Source organism: Ascidiella aspersa, chromosome 1 (genome assembly GCF_963924565.1).
Source record: "Ascidiella aspersa chromosome 1, kaAscAspe10.2, whole genome shotgun sequence".
In the NCBI taxonomy this organism is placed as follows: Eukaryota; Metazoa; Chordata; class Ascidiacea; order Phlebobranchia; family Ascidiidae; genus Ascidiella; species Ascidiella aspersa.
The window spans coordinates 3,207,014-3,234,656 of NC_139447.1; the positions used below are offsets into that span (position 1 = coordinate 3,207,014).

The window sequence follows — 27,643 nt, forward strand, 5'->3', positions numbered from 1 at the left end:
TTTACTGGGATTACTATGACCCCATATGTTTTTTTATTTTTAAGGATAATTCTTTTCAAGTTATGAGGTCAAATTTTTCAGTAGTTTTAAAAAACTTGACTACCATCAGTCGCTAATCGACTATTTTCGAAGAATATAAAGCCGCCCCTTCCCCCCTTGAATATACCCATGTGAAAATGGCTGCATAGGGTGACAAATTGTGATCAAAATTCAATATGCGTTTAAATCTTAGCAAACCAACCAAGCAAAAAAAGGACTTTTACTGGGATTAAAATGACCCCGCATGTTTTATTTTGCCTATATTTAATCGGACGGTGGTAGACTTCAAATTAACATATCAGAAAATCCATTTTCGATTTGATGAAAATGTGTTACAATTAAACACTCAAAATTAAACATAGAGAGAAACAATTTAGGGCAAATGATAAGCCATTTTAGTGGAAGAATATTCCATCACCAACCTCTTGAGAGAGTCATCGGGCTCAATGAGTCTGGCCGACTCAGATGCGTGCTCCGGAGCCAAGCGATCGATGCACTCGTCGAAGAAGACCAATCCTGACGCTCTTCCTGCAGAAAGGTCCGACTCCCCACCTCCGAAGGAAGTGAGAGATCGCTCCTCCACGAAAGATGAGAAGAGTTGAGTGCCGCTGAGAGATTGGAAGAAGCGCTGGCTGGATCGCTCCCTGCTTCTGATGAACTCTGAAGAAGAGGATAACAATATTTATGCTTTATAGTTTGAGTAACTGTTGTTCATTAATCCAATAATAAAAAAACAAAGTTCTTCAATATTTTTTTAATTACGGCCTTTAAAACGCTGATGCTTTAATATTAGTTATGTCGCTTTCAATACGTTTAATCCATTTAAAGAATGAAAAACGATAGCTGTGCGGGTGGATCCTCCATGCTGTGAAATTTGTCATGCTAAGGAAATTGATTGTGTTTTGATTCCGCGATAATTCAAATCTTTCAAACAAAGGCGAACATGGAAAGAGTTAAAAAATCGAAAAAGTGGTGATTAATCAAGAGCGCTCGCATAAACTTTTTTTATTGTCGGTAGTTTTAGTAATTAAAAAAGTGCGAAAAACACTTTTTCGGATAAATTTTTAAAATATTTTTTTGTCATGTTACTAGGCACAGGACTATAAAAGGCAAGTAAAAAATTTTGCAGCAATTTAAGCTTTTGGGCAACATTAAGATTAATTAAACTCCTGAAATAGTGGTTGTTTTAAGCAAACTTGTGCGGCTTGGAGAGGTAAAACCGTATTTTGAAACCGACTATAACAAAAATATATTCTGTTTATATTCTATTCTGCAGGTTAAGATAAACTCTGGCAGTGAAAAATGTTTCCAAGCCGATGGAAAGGATAATAAAAATACATCAGATTTTTTCCAAGTAAGCTATTCTCGTGTTTTTTGTTTTTTGCACTTGACAATTTTAAAAAAATCACTTTTAAATGAACACAAGCTTTAGTAAAGCCATATGGCGCTTATACGAAGGTATCTTACCTTGTATGTTAAATAGTGAGCTTGGGTCAGTTGTGCCTACGGTCGGTGACTCGGTGATGGGAAGTAGAAACTGACGGTAGCCCTTCATTATTCCGCACATAAGCTTCAACACTGCCTCCTGTAAAGGTACAAGTAAAATTAAACTAGGTGGAAGCGAGTTTTTTAGTGTTTTACGAACATAGCCAAACATTCATTTTGCTTTGCATAAAGTGGTATTTAAATAAATTATGTAATTGATATGTGTAGGGTTGGGCATTTGACCAGTCAAATAAAATCCAGTCAATTGACCGGTCAGATACTTGTCAAATAGGTCAAATATTGGTCAAATACTATACACACTATAAAAATGCTTCAAGTTAAAAATAACCCTTGAGACCTTAAATAAAATATATAAACGTTTTAGCTTAAGTACAATGGTTTGTAAAACAAAAACAATTGATCAATAAGAATCTTTGCAAAACCATGCCCATCTTGCAAGCAATACTATAGCTCTACTGTAATTTTTACCACTACTACAACCACCAAGTTAAGCCAACAAGTTTATATTACAAATAGGCATACACGCAAGCATTTTAGACTTAAATATGCACAATCCATTACAAATTAATCCTATTCAGACATTTACATAGAGTTTGTCGTGTGTTAAGGGCGATTGTAAAATGAATCTATTGTTGTTCTATTAAAAGTGTGCCGCGAAATATTGAACATATTTTTAGTGTGCCGCGAGCCAAAAAATTTGGGAACCACTGAAGTAAACCCTACCATTTTATTTTGGATTTTTTACATTTGCTTCCAAAATGAGTTTGACCGGTCAAATAAAGTGAGGTCATCAATTGACCGGTCAATTGACAGGCTTGCCAACCTTAGATATATGTATATCCTTTTCTCATATCTAAATAGGCTTATCTAACTTCTCCAATGATCTCTCAAAATACACTTAAGCAGCAAAAACAGAAAATGTGGCGGTTTACATATTTCGTAAAAAAACAGCAATATTTGACAAAATAAATATATATATATATATATTTAGATTTGCAATATCTTTATAGTCAAAGATTGCGATTTTTATTAAGATACACACGATATTTTATTAATTGCGTCATTTTAGGATAAAATCAAACTTTGTATATTCTTGGAGTTTGTCACAGCTTTGGGGCCAGCCTAAATACTTTAGGACAATATTTTTAAATGATTGTTCGGGACAAAAATAACTTAATGTGAATTTTGTTATGTCGAGAAGTCATCGTACACAATAAAAGCTATGTGAATCGTTCTTCATTTCTAATGCGTCTTTGTGTTGTTAATAACAGCAAGCTGTGTTGCTGTGAAAGTTTAGTTTTATATTGATGTATATTTTACTATTAATATTGTTAGCGTTTATTTATTCCTAATCGATTTCAACAAGAAAACTTGTGTTTGTTCACTGGTTGACAAATACTTCTGTAATCATTTAACATGAATTCCTGTCCAAAAAAGATAAACAAAAAACGTTAACGGTGACAGAAAGCACTAAAAACTTGAGTTTTTTCAAAAAGCTTATATCACAGTGAAAATGGGCGTTAAATCGTATATTCGGCCACTTTGGTAAGCAACATGTCAATCGGATGAATTCATTTTATATTTACACAGGGTAGTTGCTGTGAAACAAGTTCAACATAGCGTGCCTGAAATTAGGGGCTAGGTGGTATAAACATTAAATACTTTAGCATAAGGCAATATACAAAAACATTAACGGTGACAAAAAGCACTAAAAACTGCCAAATCGCGCAAGACAAGCAAAGCTGCCTTACGTGAAAGTCAAGAGGAAATAGATTTGCGTTTCTGTTGCTTCCTGCTAAGCAACAACAATGACAGCAGTAGAGGCATAAGCAGCAGTCCAAGTGATGTCAACATTACGAGCAGGTCGACAACAGACGATTACGTCACGCAAACTCTAGCTATCAGTTCACTGTGTTATGGGAAGTAGTTTTACATGCGGCTTGTCGTCATCGGCGCCAGCTTATGTCCGATACTTGATATTCAATCCTGATACCGCCACCCGTTTTTTATCGTTGCCCGATTTTTTTATAAAAAGTATCGCGACCGACCCTATACCAAATGACGTCATTATTATGCTCAAACTAGCAAAATATATCACGTTGAAGCGTTCCAAGTTAAATGAAAAAGGTCTAGTAGATCGACATCATCTCGATTAGAACGTTTCGGTAGGAACTTGTATCATATTCAGTTAAAATTAATCTTAAAATGAGATACAACATTGGGGCCTATCTAATGTTTTGCCGATTTAAACAGAAAACCGATCTGTAAGCGATAGTACATTGACATTGTTCGATGAAAATAATCAAGTTCCGGTACATCGTGCATTATTTATTTAGGCGTGGTGCTATGGCTTCGGCAGACAGATGGCAATATAGCTTCGCAGCCCATAAGTCATTTGGTTTTGCCGTTCTTGACCTGAGCCTTATTAGGTTATGTAACTCAAATTGCATTACACAGAAATTCACAGTTAATATACAGGATTTCTAGCTTGAAAGGTTATTTTATCAAAGAATAGTAGGCTAACAGCCGGAGTAATTACCGTAAAGCAAATTTTGGCGCAATTACCTAAAAAAAAATTACGAAAATACTTAAGATATGTGTTATTGAGGCAGTGACATTAATTACTTCCTATTTTGAAATGCCACTTGGCTTGAATTGGACAATTTCGTTCCTCAAAAAGTATGATGTCCAGGCCTTCGCTAACACTTATCTAAACTGTGTTTAAAAAGAATGACTTGACTTGCTAATTAAAATATTCCGAAATTGACGTCACAAATTAAACTATTTCGGAAATGATTGACTTTGATTTTTTTTCGAAAATGACCCGACTTGAAATTTTGTCAACTGAAGATGACCAGACTTAGACAAAAAAAAGCTTATGCATACCTTTAAAGAATAAGGTACTTTGCAATTAAACTAAAAACAACTAGCCAGGACTAAATTAAGCATATGACTTACAACACCTGAAACGGAGCCTCAAATTCTACCACAGGTCACCCTAATAGCCAAATCTAGCTTGCAAATATAATTACCTTATCAAAAAACAACTAGACCAGGACCTACATAAGCATATAATTCACAATACCTGAAGCATGCCTGGAGATTATACCACAGCTCACCTGAATAGCGAGTTCGAGTCTTCGATGTCGCTCTGTGCGCGCCATGTCAGGGTCGAGCATGGAACCGGGTCCACCACCAGTGCTCTCTTCTCTCGGGCATTCCTTCACCTCCTTGAAGTATTTCTGCAGAACTGACTTGAGCAGCTTGGCTGGTTTGCGAGGAAGCACCTTCCAGTTAATCTTTTCCTCCAATCTGCGAGTAGAATAATTTCTTGTCACGTTTACGAATTTTTTGAAGGAAAATAGCTCTAAAGTAAAAGAACTGCTCCTGAAAATTATTCTTTCTCCAATATTTTGGCTAATTAATCTTTTCCTCCATTCTGCGGGTGTTAGAAGAATTTTTTTGTGTCAAGTTTACGAAATTTTATTTTGGCAAAATTTAATTTTCAATATGCAAGCTGTTGCTAGCAGGTATACTATTTATCGAAAAAATCTGCTTTGGTTATATAGTTATTCTCAAACGTTTCGGCAACCTATTCAAGTCGCATTATTTAGGGTAAATGACATTGAACGCTTTCACAGAAAAGTTTAAATTACACGGAGGCTATTTTTTGACTAATTTACATTACAAATTCTAAGGCGGGCGCGAGCTCGACTTCAATATTTTAACTTTTTGCAGTGATTTTAATGGTTTCGTTTGGGTTAGGCATAATTCCTACATACAAACTCTGGTTTTTGCCAACTTTGACATTAAAACTGCAAAAATTTTTCGCGCTGCGCGAGAATCTTATAATTCCCTTTTAGAAAATCCACGGTATCATCGCCCTATTAAGTTAACTTATAGATAAACGATAAAAGCTATCGCCCTTTCGGACTATTTTTCATCCATATTTTATATATGATAACAGGCTATAGCAACAGGGGGAGTCGAACTTTTTTTGCGCGAAACTATATTGTTTTTTGCAATTGCCGCTGTATTGTGTTGTTACATATTTTGAAACACGATAACGCAATGTTTAATATTTGCGCTTGACATTTTTTGCGCTCGACATAATAACTCTTACAACTGTGGAGTAAATGCCCTCGCAACACGTTTGTCAAAATCAGCTCGATAAAATCAATGTGTCGAGCTCGCGCAATTTGTTGCGTGCCCAATGCGAAACGCCTCTTCGGTTGCAGTTTAGCCAATTCGACCAAATAAAACTCAAAATTTTTCGCGCTTCGCGCAACCAGCAACACCCTTCACTATTTTCCTCTTTTCTCAGTGATATTTAATTGCAAAATGTCGAAATATTTTCAAAGGGCAAAGCCACCTACACGTTGTTTAGGTAAGGCTGCGGAGTCGGCTAAAAAAACGAGTCCGACTCCGACAAAAAAATTAACGCGAAGCTAACCCCGGTAAATTGCCAAATCCATTGAGTCCCTAGCTGTCTCCGACTAAACAGTAGTATTAACACCTGTATTTACAATTGCGTAACCAAAACAGGGTGGATGATCATACTGAACACGGCAATCCACTAATAGTGATGTTATATAGTTCATCCACCCACAATACGTGGAGGAAATATCCAACACCTTCTACAATTTACAGTTGGCGGCAATATCAGTTTCGAAATTTGGTACTGCGCATGCGCACGTCAGACTCGGGACTCGGGTAGTTGTACGTAGTCTTACTCGAGTCCCGAATCCAACCCGCAGTCCTGGTACTTCAACACATACGTGTTCGACAACTGTGATCTAGCCCTTCTGAAGCTGCTTTTTGAACAACAATTACGGCTTATACGAAATGTCGATCAATGATGCAAGCATAAGCCGCAATTCGTCAAGCTTTTAGTCATTCAATGATACAAGCGGCAGGCTAGAACAAATCGCAGAACTTACACTGCAATCGAAACCGCCAAAAATAGCAACTCTCCCACCGACAAAGCCACCCATTTACATTTGTTTACGTAACTTACACTGTAACGCTGTTTGTGTCCAAGTTGACGCATGCGACATCTGGTGGTGGCTCATACAGGTCGAAATACCGGGAATCCACCCCCACAATGAAGGGGCAGGGGGCTTCAAGCACGTAACCCATCTCGAGGGGGCAGAGGGGAACGTAGGTGCATTGCCACTTGAACGGGAAAAGAAGCTAAAAAAAATTCGGTTTTTAGTGGCGATTGGACGTAACAGAATAAACTCTAAATCACTACTAAGGAGTTTTCGTAGCATATTTTTTTCAGACTCTTACGGTATCGTTGTTATCGGTTATATTTTATCGCTTTTTTATCGGTTTTGAGAGATGTTGCAAAAAATAGTTTTTGGAGGAAATTTAATACTAGAAACAAACTTTGGAACACAACATGAAATTTTTATAGTAGTATTATTTTAAACCTAGTATAGATTTTATTGGGCAATGGGAAGTTTGTAGAGTATTGTATGGTAAAAACTGTAATATACAGAAACTGTAAAACAAACAGGTTTTACTGGAAACTTGAAGGCTAAAAAGATCATAGAAATGAACATTGTAGTAAAATATTTAGCTATATGCAAGGCCGCTGTATTCCTGGACTAGGCGCCATTGTGAGTGTACAAAAGCGGTGAGTGTGTGTGCTGTGTAACTTTAAGCAGGCGGCAGTTACTTGTGCAGATAAGATCTGTAGATAAGCATCACCGGGTGCATTGACGGACGACCATAAAAGGCAGGCTAATTACACTGATTTTATATGCATTTAAAACGAGCAAATGGCCTCTTAGGCCTATCCAATGGTTAAAAGTGAAATCCAGAAGAAAAGAGGCATCTTTTTTACGTAATATATTTTAGTAAAATTGCTTATTTAAGCCAAATTCTGTTTGTTTCGGTTTTGGGCGTTACCCATGCGAAAAGTGGTATTTTTTTATGTCAGTGATATGACCTAAATTTGACTTGCTTTGGCAATGACTTACTATGCTGAAAAGGCTAAATTGAGTTTCATTTTATACAAAGATTTACCTTTTGTTAACTTTTTGTTAACTTTAATTGTAATTTGACAGTTGTATAAAATTCTAGATACCAATTAAACACAATAACAGTGAAAGAGGACGCTGCAGCAACGTTTTGTCTTAAATTGCCATACAATTTAATGAATGAATCACTTCTGCGTTTTCAGGGACCAGGGTCTCATTTTTTTTACCCACGCAATAAAAAAGTTTCGCCATCTCTGGTCTACAAGCTACAACATTCACTCGAAATTCAAATCAGCTCTTATAAAAACTAGTTAAAGTAGGGAAGCTGTGAATGGTTTATTATCATTAAAACCCAGTGAAAAAAACACTGTATTGTTCCTTTTCCGTTTAACTACATACAGTACATATACGAAATATCATTAAAACCCAGTGAAAAGAATATTGTACTGTTACCTTTTCGTTTAACTACTTACAGTGAATATGTGAAATAGTTTAGGACTATCATTAAAACCCAGTGGAAATAGTATCGTGTTGTTGCTTTTCCGTTATAAAACTTGAGTCGTGATAAACAATGTCCTAGGAGTGACAGCTCTAGATTTGTTGATTTGCAACACAATAAAGGGGTTGGGAGTGATTTCGCTGGGCACTTGCTGTTTTCTAGGTCACAGTTGTAACGCCTCGCTCGATTCGGCAGCAATGGCCAGTAGCAATCGCATCGCTCTAATTCGGCAAATCGATTTTTACTTAGCGGGTGTTTTAATTGGAATTTATTAAAACGGCTAATGAGAAAATAGAAGGGAAGCAATTAACGGGCGCTTTACAAGGATTGTCACACATTTTTATGGAACAAATTCAGGCATTCCAGGGTTACGACACAGTGTTAAAAAAATACATGTTTAAAGAGATGTAGGTATCAAAGACCGAAAATTGATTCGATCGAAGGTTTTTTTAAATATAATTCAAAAACAAAACAGTATAAAAGCCCAGGACAATACAATTCGAAATAGTTGAATTTCATTTTAAACGCGTAACTTATTTCAAAGACTGTTGGGAAAACATAAGGTTTTAGACTTTTCTATACGTTAATCTATTCTAAGACCTTTAAAGATTGAAAGACTTCATGAGGAAATCCTGCATTCAAAGAATTTTCAGAGAAAACACGTAGGTTTAAAGAAACACTGGATTGCTCGGCGAAATATAAACAGTATAAATACCAAGAAGTGGTACCATTCAACCAATATTTTGAACAAAGTAATGTCCCTTAAGGCCATATTGACTGAATGGTGAATATTGCAGTACGATAAAGAAATGATAAAATTCTTATAGAGTTAACTACCTTTGTTGTCGTAACGTTCCAGTAAAAAAAAGTCTTTTTTGACGTACTAAAGAGTAAAGACTAGAAGTTAAAGAAAGGACGATAAAAGAACCGTTTAAACTGAAAAGCACTGTTATAATATTCCAGTTAAACAATGAACATTGTCAACGTCATAATAGTTATAGATCGTATGTTACAAAATAACATTAAATATTGCCAGTAAACAGCACTGTGTAGAATAGACGAATTCATATGTTAACCCAATTTAAAATTTTATTGAAAGACCATTCCCTAAACACGGAATTTGATATTAATAGGTTGTGACGGCGTAATCGCCGGATCTTTATGGTTTAAACGAAAGACAAAGCGTCGCAAAGGGCAAGGATATAATCGCAAAAGGAGTTATCGACTGTGTTAAGGGCATTGGTTCTTGCACGTCAGAACTAACCAGGGGATCGATAGGCTTTTAGTTTTGAGAGGTTGTGTCTGGCCTGGAAACCACACTAGACATGACGATAGGGAACGTTAATGTTTATAAACATGTATCAAAACCGCCCAGTGAGAAAGATAAATCCCAAAAAAGTGAATTTCTCGCTGTGGGCAACTGCTGAAATGTTTTTTCTAAAGTTTTAAGTTTTAAACCGAAATTTCGGTATATTTTGTACGGGTCTGTAAATAGCTTAAGTACCGCTACATCAACATCATCCTGATAAAAAAAATAAATGTTAAAGCCAAATAGGTCGGGTAAATCGACATCATGTGGATAAAGATGTTTCGATACGCACTTGTATCATCATCAGTTAATGTGACTCAAATACATCCAAACCTCACTTATAAAAGATTGGACGCAATTCTAATCGAACTTTTTGGCTTTGACATTGAAAAAACGTATTGGGATGCACTCACGTTAAACATGTACTACGGATTTTCAAAATATACCTATGTAGCTAAACAACACCCATATTTACAGTAGGCATTTTTACAGTATAAACAGGGTTATATAGAACTTTATAAATAAATTACAATAAAGGTGGTCTATGCCTTATATTTCATAATAGATCCAATTTATACCGCTCAGTATTAAATGATTTTAAAATAACTCTATGGTTGGCCTTTTTCATTTTGCGCGTTTTCCAATCGTTGCGTCTTATTTTAACAGATTATTTTCAGTTGGCAGTTTCACAATGCGTTAGAAACACAAGACAAAATTATAATGAATTACCCATGACCCAGTTGTAGTATGAATCATTCTGGTTGGATTATGATCGAAGTCACGAAAAAACGTTTACTACGTTTGCGCCGCCTAAACTGTAGCCGCTTTTAACGATGATTCATTGCGACGTTTCTATTACTTTGAAAGATAATGTCTTGTAAAGGCAATTTCACCGAGCGGTGAGTGTATTCACGTTAGCTTGTAAATCAGGGCTGGGCATCTTGCGGACAGTTTGATAATTCAATATGGCCAGCGTCCAAATTTTGCACAAGTATAAAACATCAGACTCGGACAGCTAGATGGTTACAGGCTTGCAGTTACCCTAGGTCGAAAAATTTGAGCAACAAGTTGGTAAATTCAATTCTAACGTAATTTCTTATTTGCTTGTGTGTTCAGCTGATAGTTCCTATCGGATTTTCGTTTTAACCAAAAACGGCAAAAAGATTTATTAAAATTCACTGTGCAAAAATAAATATTATGACCACTAAATAAAATAGTTAAAAATTAAATAAACGATTTATTTCGTTGGCGCATTGACTTTCAGAACATTGGAAAACAATGCTACTTACTTCTGTCTAGACTTATCGATTTATAACGCATTCTGCCACCATTATGACGTAAAGTTTCGAATTGTTTTATTGGAACGTCTGAATAATGCTAACAACTTCTGGACTGATTTACATTCTCGTTTACTTCTTTCCATAACCTCCAGCAATCGCGCTACAAAATTAGAACTTTCCACACAGTTAAATCGAATAAGGGCCGAGATAAGAACAACTTACCGTGATGAGAGCTTCAGCAACACAAGTGATTTCAGCCGGTCTAAGCGAGTGGATGACGATCTTGTGTTCGGTTAGCGCCAAAACCAGCAAGGTGATCGTGTTTTCAGGCCCAAGGTCGTCCAGTAGGGCTAGAAACGATGCTCCACTGCAAACGGGAAAGTGTGTTAATGACGCGGTTTTAAAAACTGGTTAAAACTTTTTTTTTTTTTAGAAACAAGTAAGTTTTTGAGAAATGGTTGTTTTGCTACGCGTTCAATTTGGTAGAAGTTGCGTGTTTCAGAATAAAAAAGTTTTTTTTTTTCGTTGAAACTCAGCCACTAAGGTTTAACCAAAAAACCTATTTAACCAAAAAAATTAAAAAACGACCAAAAATATCCATGGTGTGTTAAATGGTCACCACAAACATATGGCAACAACTGCGAGGCAATCTTCTATTTTAAAAAATAGGATTTTAATTTGAGCTGTGGACAGTTTTGAAAAGTCACTTACTTAAGGAAACGTTAAGTTAAAATACTCGGCATATAGGAAATCAGCCAAGGAATATCAAAGAAAGCTGTCTTTTTGAAGGTGATGGCAATTTGCTGGCCCTAGAATTTGTGGCGGCAATAAAACAGGCAGAAGCGGAAACTGTAATTTCTCCAGACATACTAGCTCAAATTACACTAATAGGACACAATGTAAAACTAAAAAAGAGTAGAATAACTAGGCCGATTCCTCTGGGATTTTACATAAATAGGTATTAATAAAGATATGAGACGGTGTAGGTCATTGGGTTTTCTAAATCGGCCGAGAAACGAGAGTTGCAGTTTTACAGGCTTCCCAAAGTGATGCATGTGGTCACGTTAAATAAGTTGGTTAAATATGATGACCAAAAATTGTTTAAGGTGCAGCAACACGTTCAATTTTTCTAATTTAATTTGGATTATTCAAGTATCAAAAATATTGTAGAAGAATGTGACTTTCAGGTAGACGTATAATACAAAAAAGCGTTTTTGCCAAAAAAAAAAAAACATTTAAAAATTGATAAACGCCTGACAAATATACTTAAATATGTAAATATTTCTTAAACATGTACTATGTTCTACGGTAAAAACGCTTATTAATGTAAAAATATTTTAATAAAATATCCAATCAACTAGTACATTGTAAAACAATTTTTAAATTAATACATATAAAAAAATGATCTAAATATGGCTTATGGCGATGATGACAGAAACTCTTCAAAATATGATAAGAAAGGTACCAAAGAATTTGGCGCCAAGTCTTAAAATAGAGCACTAGTCTGTGGCTCCAAGAACAGCTCAAGATAAAGTGCTCCAGTTTTTCTATAATCTCGCTTTAACGCGATGTGATTGTTACGTAATAATGCTCATCCTCGTATGTCGTACGCAGCGGCGCTTACTAAAAATAAAATCGATGACCAATAGCAGCAGCTTTGGAGAGCATAACATGTCAAATCTATTTAATATGCCAGTATATAGCAACCGCTACAGTCGAGACGCTTGTTTTTAACCTTGTGCCTTTTCAAGTTGTTTTGTTAGACTAAAATTTCTGCTCTAACCAAACAAAAATTTACTTTCAGTACAGCAACGAAAAATTACAAGACGATCTTTTTTGACATAAAACATTATTCAAAAAATACATTCTAGTGATATTTTATGCGCTTTTAATTTCTATACACTTATTAATGCTATATGAAAAGCGTGTGTAGTTTCGCCCCAATTAAACTTCAACAGACACAAAAGCAAAATACGTAGTTAAAAAAAACAGCCAGTATGCTATACCCTGTTGCAAGGCACATAGATTATCTAGAATTGCCAACAAGGCACATGGTCTAGAATCCCACCACCTTCGTCCAGGTTTTTTTGCTAACAATATTAGGGTTAGGGACGGTGTTAGGTTGGGTTTAGGTGGACCAAGTATTATTATCATTATATTTATTCCCCTATTTTCATTTCTTCTTTGCAATTTTCAAAGTGGGATTTGCAGATAACACACAAAAGCAGTTTCGCACTATTAAATTTAGTACAAAACAATAATTCCCCAAAAATGCTACGGTATTGCAACTTGCAGGGCACATAGATCATTTAGAATTGCCAACAAGCCACAACATCGTAAAGTGTTTAATGCACGTACCTTAGCGGGATAGGAGTAATCTGCGGTCTCGTGAAGATGGTAGTGTGCATGGGAGACATCTGCATTAAAATATCGTGTGAATACAACCGCTACAATTAAGGTTCGTAAGGCAATTTGAATTTTACCCATTTATAAATAGGTTGAAAAGCAGCTGAAAGAGAAATTCACAAAAATCCTAAAAAAGGGTATTAAGTATACCTACAATAAAAATAGTGCAGTTTTGCTAACACCATCACAAATTTAAAAAAAGTAAAAATAAAATAACAAAATTGTTGTCAACATTTTTAGCGAAATAATTACGTCATCTCAATCCTACTTCACCAAACAGATACTAGAGTTGTACATTTATGTACAACATACGCGTGCCCTTGTGATCTTAAAACAGGTAATCAACCGAGCTGCGAACTTAGTGTTTAAATCTTCATATACACGTGTAAGGGATGTCAGCTACACAACTGCCTCGTACGACTTGCTTTACGGTGTTTGATTAGGATTTTAAATTTCCGGGGAGGTCTGGCTATACGTGTGGCCACAGTGATGATAAAGGACGTGCAATATTGGAAGGCACGGCTAGTGTGCGAGCACTTTAGTTGTTTTTATGATTCTTTTTCTCTCTCTCTGAAAAGTCAACTGTAGGGTTGCTCATAAAAATCTTGAAATGTTGAAAACAAGATTCACGGTAATGACATCACTTAAGTGCACTTATGTCTCTGTTTTCAAATGACCTGATTTGACTTAAGTCGTTGCGGTAAAACGATTTGACTTGACTTAAGTTCATCTAAGTCAATGTTTTTAAATAACTTGTTTTGACTGGAGTCTTTTGGACAAATGACTTGACTTGAGTGCAGCAATGTCGCTATTTCCCAAAGACATGACTTAACTTAAGTCAGTTCGGTAATTACCTGGACTTAAGTCTTTTGGACAAATGACTTGACTTGGAGATAAGCTATAGAGTTAAACGAATTTGGTTGAATTGAGTATTTTCATTTAACGTGATTTAAAAAATGGGTAATTTAGTTCATTTTTTGCACGTAAACAAAGGGACAAGTGGATTTACAGAAACCTTACCGTAAATCATGTACATTACTGTGGATGTAGCAAAATGCTCAATAAAGCCTCAATACCGGTTATAGATGTCTTAAGCCGTCAGTGGTAAAAATCGACTGTGCGTTTTGATGGATACCCAATAGTACATGTTTTTATGCGAAAAATGAATACACAGTTGACAGCTACCTAAAAAATCACAACACCTAAATGGTCGTTGTGCTATAAACGCAAACACCAAACGTTCACACAATCCACTATGTTTTTACCGGATAGAGCGGTAAACGCACAAAAACCTCGTATTGTTTTACGACTTTTTGATGTTCTATTTTTACGACTCGTAGGTTTCCGAGTGGCACGCGTTTTTCTTGTCCAGTTTAAACTGAACCACGAAAAGTTTTAAAAGATCCAAAGCAACTTTGAAAAGACTGAATACCACACACCAAGTCCGACTCCGGCCAAAAAAATTCGAGTTTGTCTACGGTCAAAGGAGAGGTATCAAAAGTCCTAATGAAAAAAACGCTTTCATTATATGTATATTACAATAAAAAAATAATCTTCTAAATGTTTAACACTCTAAAACAGGGGTCGGCAACCTTTTCTATAGTCGCGGGCCAAAACCAAACTCAGAAAAGTCTCTGCGGGCCGCACAAAAACTAATAATGGTCTTATTGAAATGTTAGAACTGTGAATCAGATGGGCCTCGAATCGTTTTTGCACTTAAAAACGTGTTTAATTACGTTTAAGAAGGCAGTAAAGTGTTGGTGCAAAGCGTGACAAAAAGCGCTTGTTTGGTTTAGAATTAGAGTTCACACATTCTTCATCCGTGCAACGAATGAAAAGTGTAATAAAACTACTTTGATGGAACGCGATAACATTCACAGGGAATTTATAGCTTAGTGTTTGTTAACCTTTTGAGGTCAAAGTAGGCGATTTTTTTTTTTGTATACGGGCCTTTCTTTTAAATTTCTTGCAAGTTTTCATACAATGCCGAAAATGAAAAATAAATAAAATGTTAAAAAATATATGTCCAATATTTTAGAATAAGTACGTTTTCCGTTTTCCGCGACGCACTTGGCAACCTTCCACGGCGCAACGGTAATAAAGAGCTAATCTAGTTGAAAAGACAGTGTCAAAACGAAAACAAACCGGACGTAGAATGGTCATTTTCGCTCTTACGTAGTTAAAATAGTCAAAAAGTGTGTGAAATAGACTCGTTTCTAATTTATCAAAGAGGCGGCGGGCCGGATGAATTTCATCGGCGGGCCGGATCCGGCCGGCAGGCCGTAGGTTGCCGACCCCTGCTCTAAAACGATAACATTATATCAGTTCTAACTTCTAATTACCGAAAAAACGGCAGAATTAGTTTATACCAAGTATTCCATTATTTTACTTTGAACACACCTATGACTACAAATATTGTAAAATAGCGAAAAACAACTAATTCTGGAAAGACGTAGACGTTAACAAAAACATTTTTTTTGACCTGGTACTGCACCCTTGGTCGTTGCGAAGTTGGAAAGGGAACGTTGTGCATGAAATGAGCGATGTGCCTGCAAATATAAGAGGAAATTAATGAACTGGTATCGCTAAATAGTACACGATAACAATTCTAAAAAACAAAAATTTGCACCTTTTCGTTTTTGTAGGGGTTTTTAAGTTTAAAGAATAAAATGGCATTATTTTGATTTGGATGGGACGGTGGTACTTTTGGTCAAAGTATCGGTGATCAAAATCGCAGTATAAAGCATCCTTACTGAAAGACTCGTATACATACTATGAATATTTGAGATCTCCTTCTGGAGTCCAATACTGACCAACGATAACGCCAACGGCACATATAATTTTTTAGACATAAGCCTTAGAAAGAACAAACGTCCCACACCTTACCTTTCAACTGGTATAGGGTGAGCGATGGGCGACACCGTGAGACGGTAAAGGTACATAAGGAAGTCGCGAAAGGCGGAGAACATCGGCCATCGTGAAAGCAGGCAAATTGCTTTGTTGGTGTGAACTGTTTTAACGGTCCTGGAACGCTGCCCGTCTCCTCTCAGTAGTCCAAGCTTGAAGCGTTGCTCGTCCGTCAGCTTTTCTTCGGGGTAGCTCTCGTAGAAGGAAACCACGGCACCAAAGACCTGGGAAGATAAGGTGTTTGGTGGGATGAAGTTTAAGGTAAATAAGTATAAGAGGCATTTGGTGGACGTTTCGAATAGGACCTTAAATAATTGCTTGAGGTTGTAGTTAGACGGAGAATGAACAACAAAGCCCACAAATAAGTATAAGAGGCCTTTTGTAAACGTTTAAATAAATCTCGATATACTTCACTGGGGTTGTAGTTAGACGTAGAAGATATGACCGTACAGAAGTAGGACAAAGCCCATACAGAAGTAGGTTGCATTTTCAACGTTTTGAATAAACATTACGATATTGGCTGGAGGCTGTAGTTAGGCGTAGAATGAATATCAAAACCCATACAGAAGTAGGGGGCCTTTTGTGAAATTTGCGACAAGTCTTAACATAAAGGTTTGTGGCTGTAGGTAAACGTAGAATAAATATAAAATCCCATTGTGAACGTTTCGAAAAAGTCTTAAGATAATGGCTTAAGGTTGTAGTTAGACCCAAAATTAAAATTAAAGACCATTGTGAATGTGTCAATAATTTCTAACATTATGGCTTGAGGTTGTTGCATAGTTGAACAAACAATAAATATCTAAACTAGAGATAGACCGATATATCGGTTTAGCGATAATATCGGCCGATATTTGGCTTCTATCGATATATCGGTATCAGTAAATTTAGGCCGACAGTTTTGCCGATATTTTAGTACAAAAATTTGATAATAATATTTCCTGTACAACAAGCAATTTACCCATTTTATGTAAAACATTTTTGTTTTAGCATCACACCAAGTTAATATGCAAAATAATAGTTTAATAATTAATAATTAATAAAAGTATTTAAACTAAAACATTATTTGGATTTCATTTTCAATTTATTCAAGTTTCGAACATTTTCCAGGTATATAAAAAAATTGGTATCCGTATCGATCCAAAAAAGTAATATTGGCCGATCTCTAATCTAAACCCATACACAGTAGGAAGCAACTTAGGTAACGTTTTCAAAAAACAACCCAATTGATTTTTTTTAACTTTACCAGCTCTAAAGAATTCTTTTGCGAAACATCTCGGAAAACATTACAATTTCATGTTACAATTCAAACTATTATTTTTTATTTGGCAATATTAACAACGCAGTACTTATTGTCCAATATGTCGTGTAACAGTTTTCGGAATAGAATTTATCGGGCGTTCCTCACTTACGCTACGATTATTTGTTTATGGAACGTTTTTTCCCCAATTGCAAGACGAAGACATGCATGCATTTCTCTGACTACCTAACTGAAGGTTGTAGGGCCGTAAAACTACATTTCGCTGAGCACAATTACACACTTACTGTCTCATAATTGGACGGTTTAAGGGCAAACTAGGGGGTTTTGAAAAACCAGTGCCTTTGTTTATGCTATCGTTGCAAAGTCGTAATCACCAAACAGAATTGGTCAAACGAAAGGTTACGAGGTTGCGTTTTGTTCAAGACCAAAGGCCAGAGCTACAAAAAAATCTGTTTCAACAAATTTCTATTTTAACTTTTCAATAGTTTACTGCATTTTTAATTTGTACACTTAAAAAAATAAAGTAATAATTTATAGCAGCATTTTTCATAATAATAGAGAAAAATTTTAAAATTGCAAAACAACGACTAAGATTTAAAAAAAATAGGATATATAAAAAATGACAATGATTAAAAAAATATTTTGGAATTTTAAGAAAAAAATAACTTTAATTAAAAGTGTTATACAGGAATTGTAAAAAACGATCATGATTGGGAAAATGTTATTATATAATTGTAAAAAAATTACTATGATTTGGAAAAATTTATCAACAAAAGGAACAAAATGACTTTACAGATATAGCAAAATAGTAATATAACATCATTAATTTTGGGCAGCAATCTCACCTTTTCTGATGTTTCAGTTGTCAGTACGAAAGAGGAAAATGTTGGCAGTGGGTGACGTGTCTTGCTTGACCAGCACTCGATAGTGGCACCCATGGGGAGGCAAAACAGGGGTACCGTGGCGGGTAAATTAAATGCACCCACGTCTTCGGCTGGATATCTTCCCAGAAAGCCTACGTAGTAAAAAGTTATGAAAGATACATACACAATACACATATGCATGTGTTTTCTTTCTAGGTCGCACTGCTCTTGAGCCTATGTAGCTCAGTCGACAAAGCAACGGACTCATTATATGGAATAGGTTGTGTGGTTGAACCTCACCGCAATCTGGTTGTTTTTCCAGTTTATACATATTTAGGTAAAATATGCACGCATATGTAATATAGCTTGAAAATGAATCCTAAAGGTCCTGTCAATCGAGATTTTTTTTTTATTCAGCTAGTTTATATATATTATTGTGATACCTAAAACGCTAAAGAACTTATAAAATGGTAATAAAATCGTAACTTTTCATATAGGGTTACAAATTTCTGCTACATCTAACCACAGTCTCAAATCATTAGGTTCAAATAATTAATTAGTCATAGACAAAATGTTGAGGAAATAATATTTTTTTACCCAGTATTTTGACCACAGATTTCAGTTACAAAGAAAGAACTCTGCATTAGTATTTAAAATAAAAAAATCAAGTAATTTAATCAAGATTTTATTTGTTTTTTCAGAGACTCAAAGTGGGTTGATCAGCAATGTAGACAAAATCTAACAATATTTTGGTTAAAGAGAAAAACACAACATCATTTGAGAAGCTTAAAATGTGAATCTCGTCAAAAAAATAATATGATTAATTAAAGTCAAAATGGCAACAAACTTAGGCGGAAAATTCAAAACCAAAAAAGAGAAAATTGTGCATAATTTCTAATATCACACCTAATAAGTGGTCATTTAGCAGTCAAACATGCATAATATGTCTGGCATTTGGTTCTCTTCTGATCTGTGTGCCAAGGGAGACAAAGCAAAGAGTGCACAGGGCGTCTATCATTCACATTCCTGCATTATTCATGGCTGGTGTGGGCCAAGGACAGACAATAAAACCACATGTGTGACCAAATTTAGTACAAAGTCAGGGTTGGCATATAATAAAACTACGGTTTTAAGTTTCAAGTTCACCAGTAATTTTTCAGTAAATTTTTCTTAAAATTGAGTTTTTCATTTTGTTTCTAACCAACCACAAACTTTAAATTATGCCTTTTCAAAATTTGAAATTTTAGAACTGTTAAAGGAGTTTCAGATTTTGCTCAATTCTGGATTACCAGGAATTTCAAAAACTTAAAAATTGAGATTCCCTTTTTTTAACTATTTACAAACCCAAAGGTTATGCTCAATGGTTAGAGAAACACCACAGTGAAAACTGTATAACAAGTTCATAATTTTGTAAATTGTTGATTTAAAGGCTGAAACTTTGAAGGAGCACTTGTCTAGTGTCTACATACCTGCTTTAAATGGCAATGAATCCACTTGTCGCATTGATTTTTTGTAGCACAGATGAACACTTGAACCAATCTGCAAACCATCAACATAAAAACTGCTTGATGTATGTTATAAATAGTCAAAGTATGGCCATCTAGTTATTACTAGATCACAGTTCCCCATACCATTAATCCAATCACACAATTACTTTTAGGTGCACCAGACTGTAAAATGAGCTTGTAAAAAATACAATAACTTTAAAGGTCACCATACATGTTTAAGCATAATAACTTTAGAGTGCTTCTCTTTATGATAATTTAATGTTAATTTTTTGTATTTTGATCGAAATAATACAAAATTTATACCGATTAGTGTTAGTGTGTAAGCCAGACCGAAAAATGTATATGCAAACAAAAAGTTGTGATAACAAATTGCCAAATTGCAAGCCATAACAGGAAACTGTTGTCTGCTTTGCTTGCAAAACTAGGCCGGCATTGTTGTGACATTCAGATGGCATTGAGTTTCAACACTTCCTGGTATCAACGATATGTCAAAACAGATTTGTCACACAATTTTTATGAAAAGCCATTCGAAAACATTTCAAAGAAAACTTGTTTGTTGAAATCAAAGACGTAAAATTTGAGCATTTATATTTTGAAAACAGTATAAATACCATGATCAACACAACTAAAAAACACTTTTTAACAAAACATTTTTCAATTGTTTTTTGAACAACACTTCAAAAAAATAACTTAAATAGGACTTTTCAAAAAAAACTTCTAGGCTTTTAAGACCTAAACATTAGATCGATTGACTTTTTTTTAAATAATTTAAAAACAGAACAGTATAAATGCCATAGTCATTCATCAACACAATAAGAAAATGAAAAACATCGGGTTTTTTAAGGACTTTTCACAATGTAAATCAATTCAAAGACATTTGTGTCAGCCCTGTAAAAAGTGAAGCAAGCATACCAAGCCCTTGTTGAGGTTTTTCTGGATCTGACAAAATGCATAGGGAGCCTTTTCTCCTTTGTTTGTGAGAATGATGCAAATGTCGGTGACGACCAGGGCGTTCTGCGGCGCTGACTCTTTGGCGCGCCGATACGTCAAGTAAATTGGATGGCTTCCCATTCCTGTAAAATGATTGTGCTCGGATTACAGTTTTACTTTAAATGTTTTAAATAATTGTGTTTTGCTTGTTCAAAGCATAGTCGTCACGTAATTTGAAATGGATCAAATCCCAAATACTTTTTTGTTTAAATATCACGCATAGGTATCAGAATAAAATGTCAAGTGTATATTGCAATCTCTTATTTTAGGTTTTTTGCACTTTGCACTCATGATATTACAACCTGCATTATTATGTTCTTAAAGGATGTCTATAATTATACAAGCAAGCAGTATCGTAGACATAAAAATTTAAAACCACAAGGCTATTTGATCTAATACTAAAGGACATTGCTGTGACCCAGCAAGCAATGTTAATAAAAAAGTGTAAATGTAATGAAATTTCAGCTTGCTAACTGAAAAAGATGCATGAGTGGCATTAACAAAAACTGCAGTTATTGTAAAAAAGTTTTTTTTTGAAAAACATATATACCATCTCAATGATACCCTTTTGATGTGAATTACAAATCGTTGCTAAAATGTAGATTAGTCTGTCTGGCTGATGAGTAAGGACCCTATCTCTGGTAATCTGGTATAAGCTTGGAATAATTTGATACATTCCTAACCATAATGCAGTTTATGCATATGCAAGCTGTGGCTAAGTCAAACACAGTTGTGGTTAAGACAGGCGCAGGTCCAGTTCATGCATGGATGTGTGTGGAATATTACTCTTTGCTATTTCTCTGCTGTAGTTACAGAAGTAGGCTATGGTTTTAAAATATTGTCAAAAAAATTAAGAAACGGCCCTTAAAAATGCATTTTACAACTATTGCCACTTCTAAAAAAATTGTAATTTTAATATTGCAGCTGGATTGTTTATCAAGGCACAGTGAGTCAATAGGATGGGTATATGTGTCTTATACAATGAATTTTACTAGTAGGGAGGTCAACAGAATAAAAGTACCAACCACTTCCTCTTTACTAAATCGTTTATTGTTAGAACAATAGGGTAATTAAATACACCGTAGTCTATTAAACTGGCTCACAGCTAATCCATATTACCACAAACCAAAATGCAACAGATGGCACAAGAACATATTAGCAAAAAACAATTTTTGGGGTTGTAAAATTTAAACAATTTTACATGGATCCAATTTGTCTTGATTTACTATTTTTAAAAACAAGTGTGATATTATACAAAACTGATGTAATTTAAAGGTAATTTTTTTCTGAGAAACTGGAAGCTATGATATAATGGTTACTGATTAAAAATGAGCATATTTTGAAACAAAATGAATCATCAAAAAGGCAATATATCCAAGTCATTAAAGTGACTCATACCTTATCAATTTGCCACAGCCCAAAATGCAACAGTTGACATAAAAACAAATAGAAAAAATCAATATTTTTGATTGATATTTTTAAACAATGCGATTGACATAGATCAAATTTGGTTTTTATTTAACATTTTTTAATGACCCCCAATATTACCCATATGACAGGCAAGTTGACACAAATTGTAAGGCCACTCTCTCCGTTGTAAACCATGTGGTAATTCTTACTCATTGACGATGGGCATATTTTGTAACATCAGTGAGTATTTACTATTTAATCAACGTCAAAGAACACTGTAAGATAACGAAGGCGTGGGTGGGATGGTTACACAGCAAAGCTGTTGAAAGCAAAACTGCCCTCATGTGAACAAATCCCACACTGCTGTCCGTAGTTTTTCTACACCGCAATTTGTCTTGAAATTACTTGACCGTGAAAGAGCCCTGGGGCTAAGCAAGATGTCTCGGCTTTAGTTACTAGAAATTGTGGCAGGTGGGCACATTAATGGAATTCCACAAACTCGGCAAGAAAGTTCAGTGTGCTAGCAGTGCTTGTGCATGTGTGTAATGCATTGTGACCATTGAAAACATTTGTTAGGTTTCTTGTATGTTGTGGATAATATTCTTGTAAACTACACAATACAGAAAAATGAATGACGAAGCAAAACAGGTCATTCAACATCGTCTTGTTAAGATGTTTCAAAATGTATACATTAACTGATGATGATACAAGTACGTACCAAGAGGTTTTTATCAATATGATGTTGATTAACATTTGAAACCTTTTTGGCTTTTTAATTCATTATTAAAACACAGAAAATTTATCACATAGTAAAAGTTTAACCTTCCTTTTGAACCAACAAAAAATGTCTAAGTAAACAAAAAATACCTAATTTGTGTGAGATGTTATTAATTAACAGGACACAAAGATAAGTGGGGTAACTTAGAGCCCAAAAAATTGATAAACGACAAAGTAATCGCCTTATATATTACAGACTTCTAGTTCTAAATTCCAACCTTAACTTACGACGGGGTTGCCACACATTTTTATGAAATAAATTTGAAGTCATTCAAAGACTTTAGAACAGGGGTTCTTAAACTGGGGAAAACTGGGGTACCCCTTGGGGGTCCGTGAACTAGTTTTAGGGGGTACATGAAGACCTAATTGAAATATTAGTGTGTATTTTAAAACTTACCATTTTCTCGAAGAAAACAGTTTAATTAATAAAAAAACGGTTTTGCACTGTATGTATTTAAACTCCATTTCACTTTCACATTTTTGGACCAAAATCAGCAGATTTATGAAGTTTATTTATATTGTGACGCCAATTCATGACGTCATTTTTTATCCCCTACCGTGGTCCACGCAAGGCCCCCCAAAAAAATTTAGGGGTCATTTAAAGACCATCTAATATATATATACAGTTTAAGTTCAAACACTTTGGTGCAACCCTGCTAGTATAATAAAAAAGAATGTGAAATAAATCTTAACATGTGAAAATGGTGCCTACGCTTAAGGAGAGTCTTAAATTCACCAACTCTAGTCAAACTTACCACTTTTATTGTTAACATTGGCCGACCTTCCAGCCGGGGTGTTTTCAAGAATGGTGATTCCTGATCTCACTGTTTCCAAGCCTTCGTAAAACACCCTGAAAATCAACACAGGGACATTGCTGAACGGTGTTTACAAAATGCTTCTTACTTTTGTACATGCGCTTTGTTAGCAAATTTACTTTTCTATTGTTTTTGATTTTCAATCTAGTTTTGTCGGGTTTTTATTAACTAAATGTGTACTTCTTGCTTTATACTGTGAATACTGATGATGTTCATACAAGTAAAACATCTTATAGCATAACATACAAACAAACTGATTTTCGGTTTACTAAGAACTTAGCTAATCTGTACAGTTTTGTAGGGGCTTTAATATGAAGTCAGCCTCAAATTATTATGCTCCAAAAGTTACATGATAATTATTACACCAGGAATTAGCTTTGCCATTTGCAACAAGCCAAAAAAGATTTAAAATATATATATATATAATTATATACTTAAATTTATAACTTATGTGAGACATTTAAGCAAGTGATATCTCCAGTTCAAAAATATGAGGGGTGAACAAAATTAACACAAATAAGCACAGTTAAAACGAAATTTATTTTAAATTAGTTTATTTTTGGGTACAATGCAATTGCTTAACAAAAGCTTCATTCCTTAATAATTGTTGTGTGTCACGATTCAGTAGATTTCACAACGACAAGCTGTTTTGCAACAAGGTTTGAAGCATATGCTAAGGATTTCCTAAACGTTTATAAAAAATGAACAAGCACAAGCATAGAACAACATTTGTTCTTTCTGAGTGTATTAGTTATGGGAGGCTGAACCCCTTTCCTTTTGTACTAATAAGTATTTCTTAAGCAAAAAGTATGACACTGAAATTACAAGTGAAATTACCAATTAAACATAACATTGAGGCATTCAAGTCTCCCATGCGGAAAATGCTATAGTCAGCCAAATATGGACGGTAAGTTTGGGGTGCTCAGGGTGGTCTGAGCACCTCTAGCAGAACTTGGGATGCACAGTCCCACTAAATAATTCTAAGCCTGTAGAAAAATACATTACGTTTTACGTGTTTAAACAACTATTTAGCCGTATTGCCATGTAGCATTATTTTTACAATTAAGCAAAACCCCTATCTAGCAAATCGATTATTACTTCAAAGTAGTTTAGGTTTAAAATAGAAACATTGAAAGATATTTTTATTTGTTAAAAAAAAACAATTGGACCATTAAGGGGCATTCTTCAATATCAGAGAAGCATTTTTTCACATTTATCAAGCAATGAAGTATTAAAAATATAGTCAAAAAATAAGATCATCTTTTCAGTAGGTATTTAGTGGTGTCATATTTAGCAGAAAATTTTGAACACCATTGTAAAAAAAAGTTGGCATCCATGAAGCCAGCCAAACAAAAACACTACATTTCATTTCGATTAAAAGACTGTGAAGCTAAATATTATCAACAACACCAGTCTAGTTTCAGCTAAAACAACTCAGAGGTCTTGGGTATCCGTAATCTGATATTACCAAACAATGACTTTGCATACAACTGTAATAGAGAAAATATAATTATAGATAATCCAGTTACATCAACTTAGTAATTGGCAAGACAATACAAACGCTTGCAAATAAAGAGCAGATTTTACTTAGAAAATGGTTATACTACTTTCGTACCCCAAATCAATAAGTGGTGGTTTATCCTTTCCACGTCGGTAACACAAGAGAAGGTTATGAGCTGTTAAGCTTCCATGATTCAGGTCGGCAAAGAATCCGGTTGGAGTTTGTTCGATGCAGGTGAAGCCTTGGGGACATGGCTCTTCTAAAGTTCTGGAATAAAGTTGGATTTTACGATGAAAGAAACATTATTCAATCCACAGTTAAGAATATCCCATAATATATACCAGAGATGATACATGCTGTTTAGTCGTAGTATAGGTTAAAAATTGACCTATATAACTTTTCGGGACTATATTTTTAATGTTTTTGCCTCATAAATTAGGAAATTTGTTAAATTTTCAGGAAAAAAGTGTTTTATAATTTTGTAGTATAGTCTAAAATTTACCAACACCGTTATATAAGTGAAAGAAAACGATTGGACGATAATAGTATTGGTACTCGGGAAACAAAACTAAATTATTTTGTCAATTACAGCAACATTTTGTTAATGTAAAACAGCATATTTCTACACTGAAAATCATTACCAATTGTAAATAGTTTTTGCTTAAATTCCATATTAATGATGTATTTTAAGAGCATTTGTTCAATAAATTTATTTACTTAAAATGCATAGTTAGGAGGACTGCCATACTGAAATGATTTTTGCAGCTTTTTTATCATGTTAAAGATAATTGTGCTAAATGGCAGATGTCTCCAATGATACTGAAAAAGGAACTAATACAATTTTGTATTTGTATGCTCAAAAATGTTCATCTGATATTTGTAGGCTATTTACTTGTCTATTACAGAGATGTCAGTAATTGGATCCTTCTTTTGGTCACTTAGCTTGTGTTTGGCGTTCGGAAAAGCCAAGTCCTCTTCAAGCGGGGCAGACGTTTCAGTCAATCCAGCCACAACAAAATAATCAGCGATTTTTGGGTATTCCTCAGACGACATATTATCGTGTTTAAGACAGTTGTCATGTACAGTAAATCCTCTTTTGCATATCCAGTGTGCGTCGACAGTTTTAAAGTACGCCCATACTAAAATATCCTACTCTGATAAAAAGCTAAGTAAAACCTTAACTGCCTGCAAAAGACTTAAAAATGATAAATATTGTATAGGTTGGAAACAAAATATACTATCTTATAACTGCTGAAATTAGATAAGAGTGAATAATTGACTTAGATAAGAGTGAATAACATCAAATTCCACATAAAAGTAGAAAGCATTGTAAGAATGAAATGTTATATCTACTTCTGCAATGAGCTTTTGGTATATTTGTGTTAGTGGTCTAATGTCGTCTAAAGAACATCATTTAAACTTATAAAACATGAAAATCCCATAGGAATAAATATTTAGACTATTAAATAGAAATGATTTTTATTCATTTTTTTAAAATGACCAGAAATATATGTTTTGCCATATAAAGACATCGCAAAAAGTGTTTAGCATTTTAAAGAAACATATATAACACTTCAGTACTAAAAAATAGGTTTCTGGTTTACAGACAGCAACTTAATGCCAAAACTATTATATTTAAATATACAAAGTATGGAAAGTTAGTGTAGAAAGGGTGACCAAAGTAGACTCTGCTATTTGCTATTTCATTCTATTCTATTCTACACAGCTTTATGCTAGTGGCTTAAATCACTGTATTACGTTATCATGTGTACTGAGTTTTACTGTCAACTATATTCACTGAGTGAAGTGACTCTGACGATAGTTATAACTAAGGACATAGGTTAGAAACATTCTGATATACACAAGAATGTGCTATAGACTTAGAAAGCAAGTAATCCACGTCTTATAGTCCAGCGGTGACTGAAGTTAAATATTCCACAATTAAAGCAAGCTGGGCAAATCAACTATAGGCAACTGACCAATGTATTTAAATTTTGCTTTACATAAAATTTGCATTCGCTGAATTTAAGATTGTGTCTATAACAGTGCACTTAATCAATGATTTCAGTTTTATTGTAGTGCACACGCCAAGTATAATGTTAGTGCTTCAGGTTAGTAACAATTCAGAAAAGTAACTCAACTTACTCAAGTACTCTGCAAACCATTAATATTGAACATCTGCATAACTTAAAAAATAAATTTTTCACTTAGGCAGTACAGCAAAAAAACTTTTTTAAAAGAACTATTTTAACAGACTTTCAAAATAAAATTAATCTTTATTAATATATATTTTTTTTAATTTTATGGCCATTAAATTCCTCATGTAAACCTGAATATAACTTGTTGGTTTATCTTTGCAAAACTGTGGGTAGTTGGAAAATAGTAACCATTATTAATTTATAAACATGACCATATCTGAATTCCAAAGAAATGCTTGCAAATTTGAAGCAAGAAATAATCTCTACCAAAACCAGATTGGACTGTTTGGTCTGAGCAAAGAATTTATTTCCGCATTTAAACTCTAAACGACAGCAGTAATCACAAATTTCGTGGAAATGCATTTACCCGCAGAAGTCAATCAGCCTTGC

At 34.6% G+C, this 27,643-nt stretch overlaps 1 protein-coding gene across 1 annotated transcript in view; it reads right to left on the reverse strand.

The window, feature by feature from the left end:
* LOC146166572 (C-myc promoter-binding protein-like) overlaps positions 1 to 26,235 on the reverse strand; it is a 59,121-nt gene extending 32,886 nt beyond the window's left edge. The window contains exons 1-14 of the mRNA XM_083390130.1: positions 25,948 to 26,235; positions 25,170 to 25,322; positions 23,495 to 23,589; positions 20,475 to 20,635; positions 19,524 to 19,593; positions 18,037 to 18,206; positions 15,913 to 16,157; positions 15,509 to 15,575; positions 12,979 to 13,037; positions 10,843 to 10,987; positions 6,563 to 6,738; positions 4,665 to 4,857; positions 1,507 to 1,624; positions 462 to 699 (exon numbers count right to left, since the gene is read on the reverse strand). Of these exons, the coding sequence (XP_083246256.1) occupies positions 462 to 699; positions 1,507 to 1,624; positions 4,665 to 4,857; positions 6,563 to 6,738; positions 10,843 to 10,987; positions 12,979 to 13,037; positions 15,509 to 15,575; positions 15,913 to 16,157; positions 18,037 to 18,206; positions 19,524 to 19,593; positions 20,475 to 20,635; positions 23,495 to 23,589; positions 25,170 to 25,322; positions 25,948 to 26,108 (2,051 nt within the window). The 5' untranslated portion in view covers positions 26,109 to 26,235. The remainder of the gene's footprint in view (positions 1 to 461; positions 700 to 1,506; positions 1,625 to 4,664; positions 4,858 to 6,562; positions 6,739 to 10,842; positions 10,988 to 12,978; positions 13,038 to 15,508; positions 15,576 to 15,912; positions 16,158 to 18,036; positions 18,207 to 19,523; positions 19,594 to 20,474; positions 20,636 to 23,494; positions 23,590 to 25,169; positions 25,323 to 25,947) is intronic.
* Between the last annotated feature and the right edge of the window lie 1,408 nt (positions 26,236 to 27,643).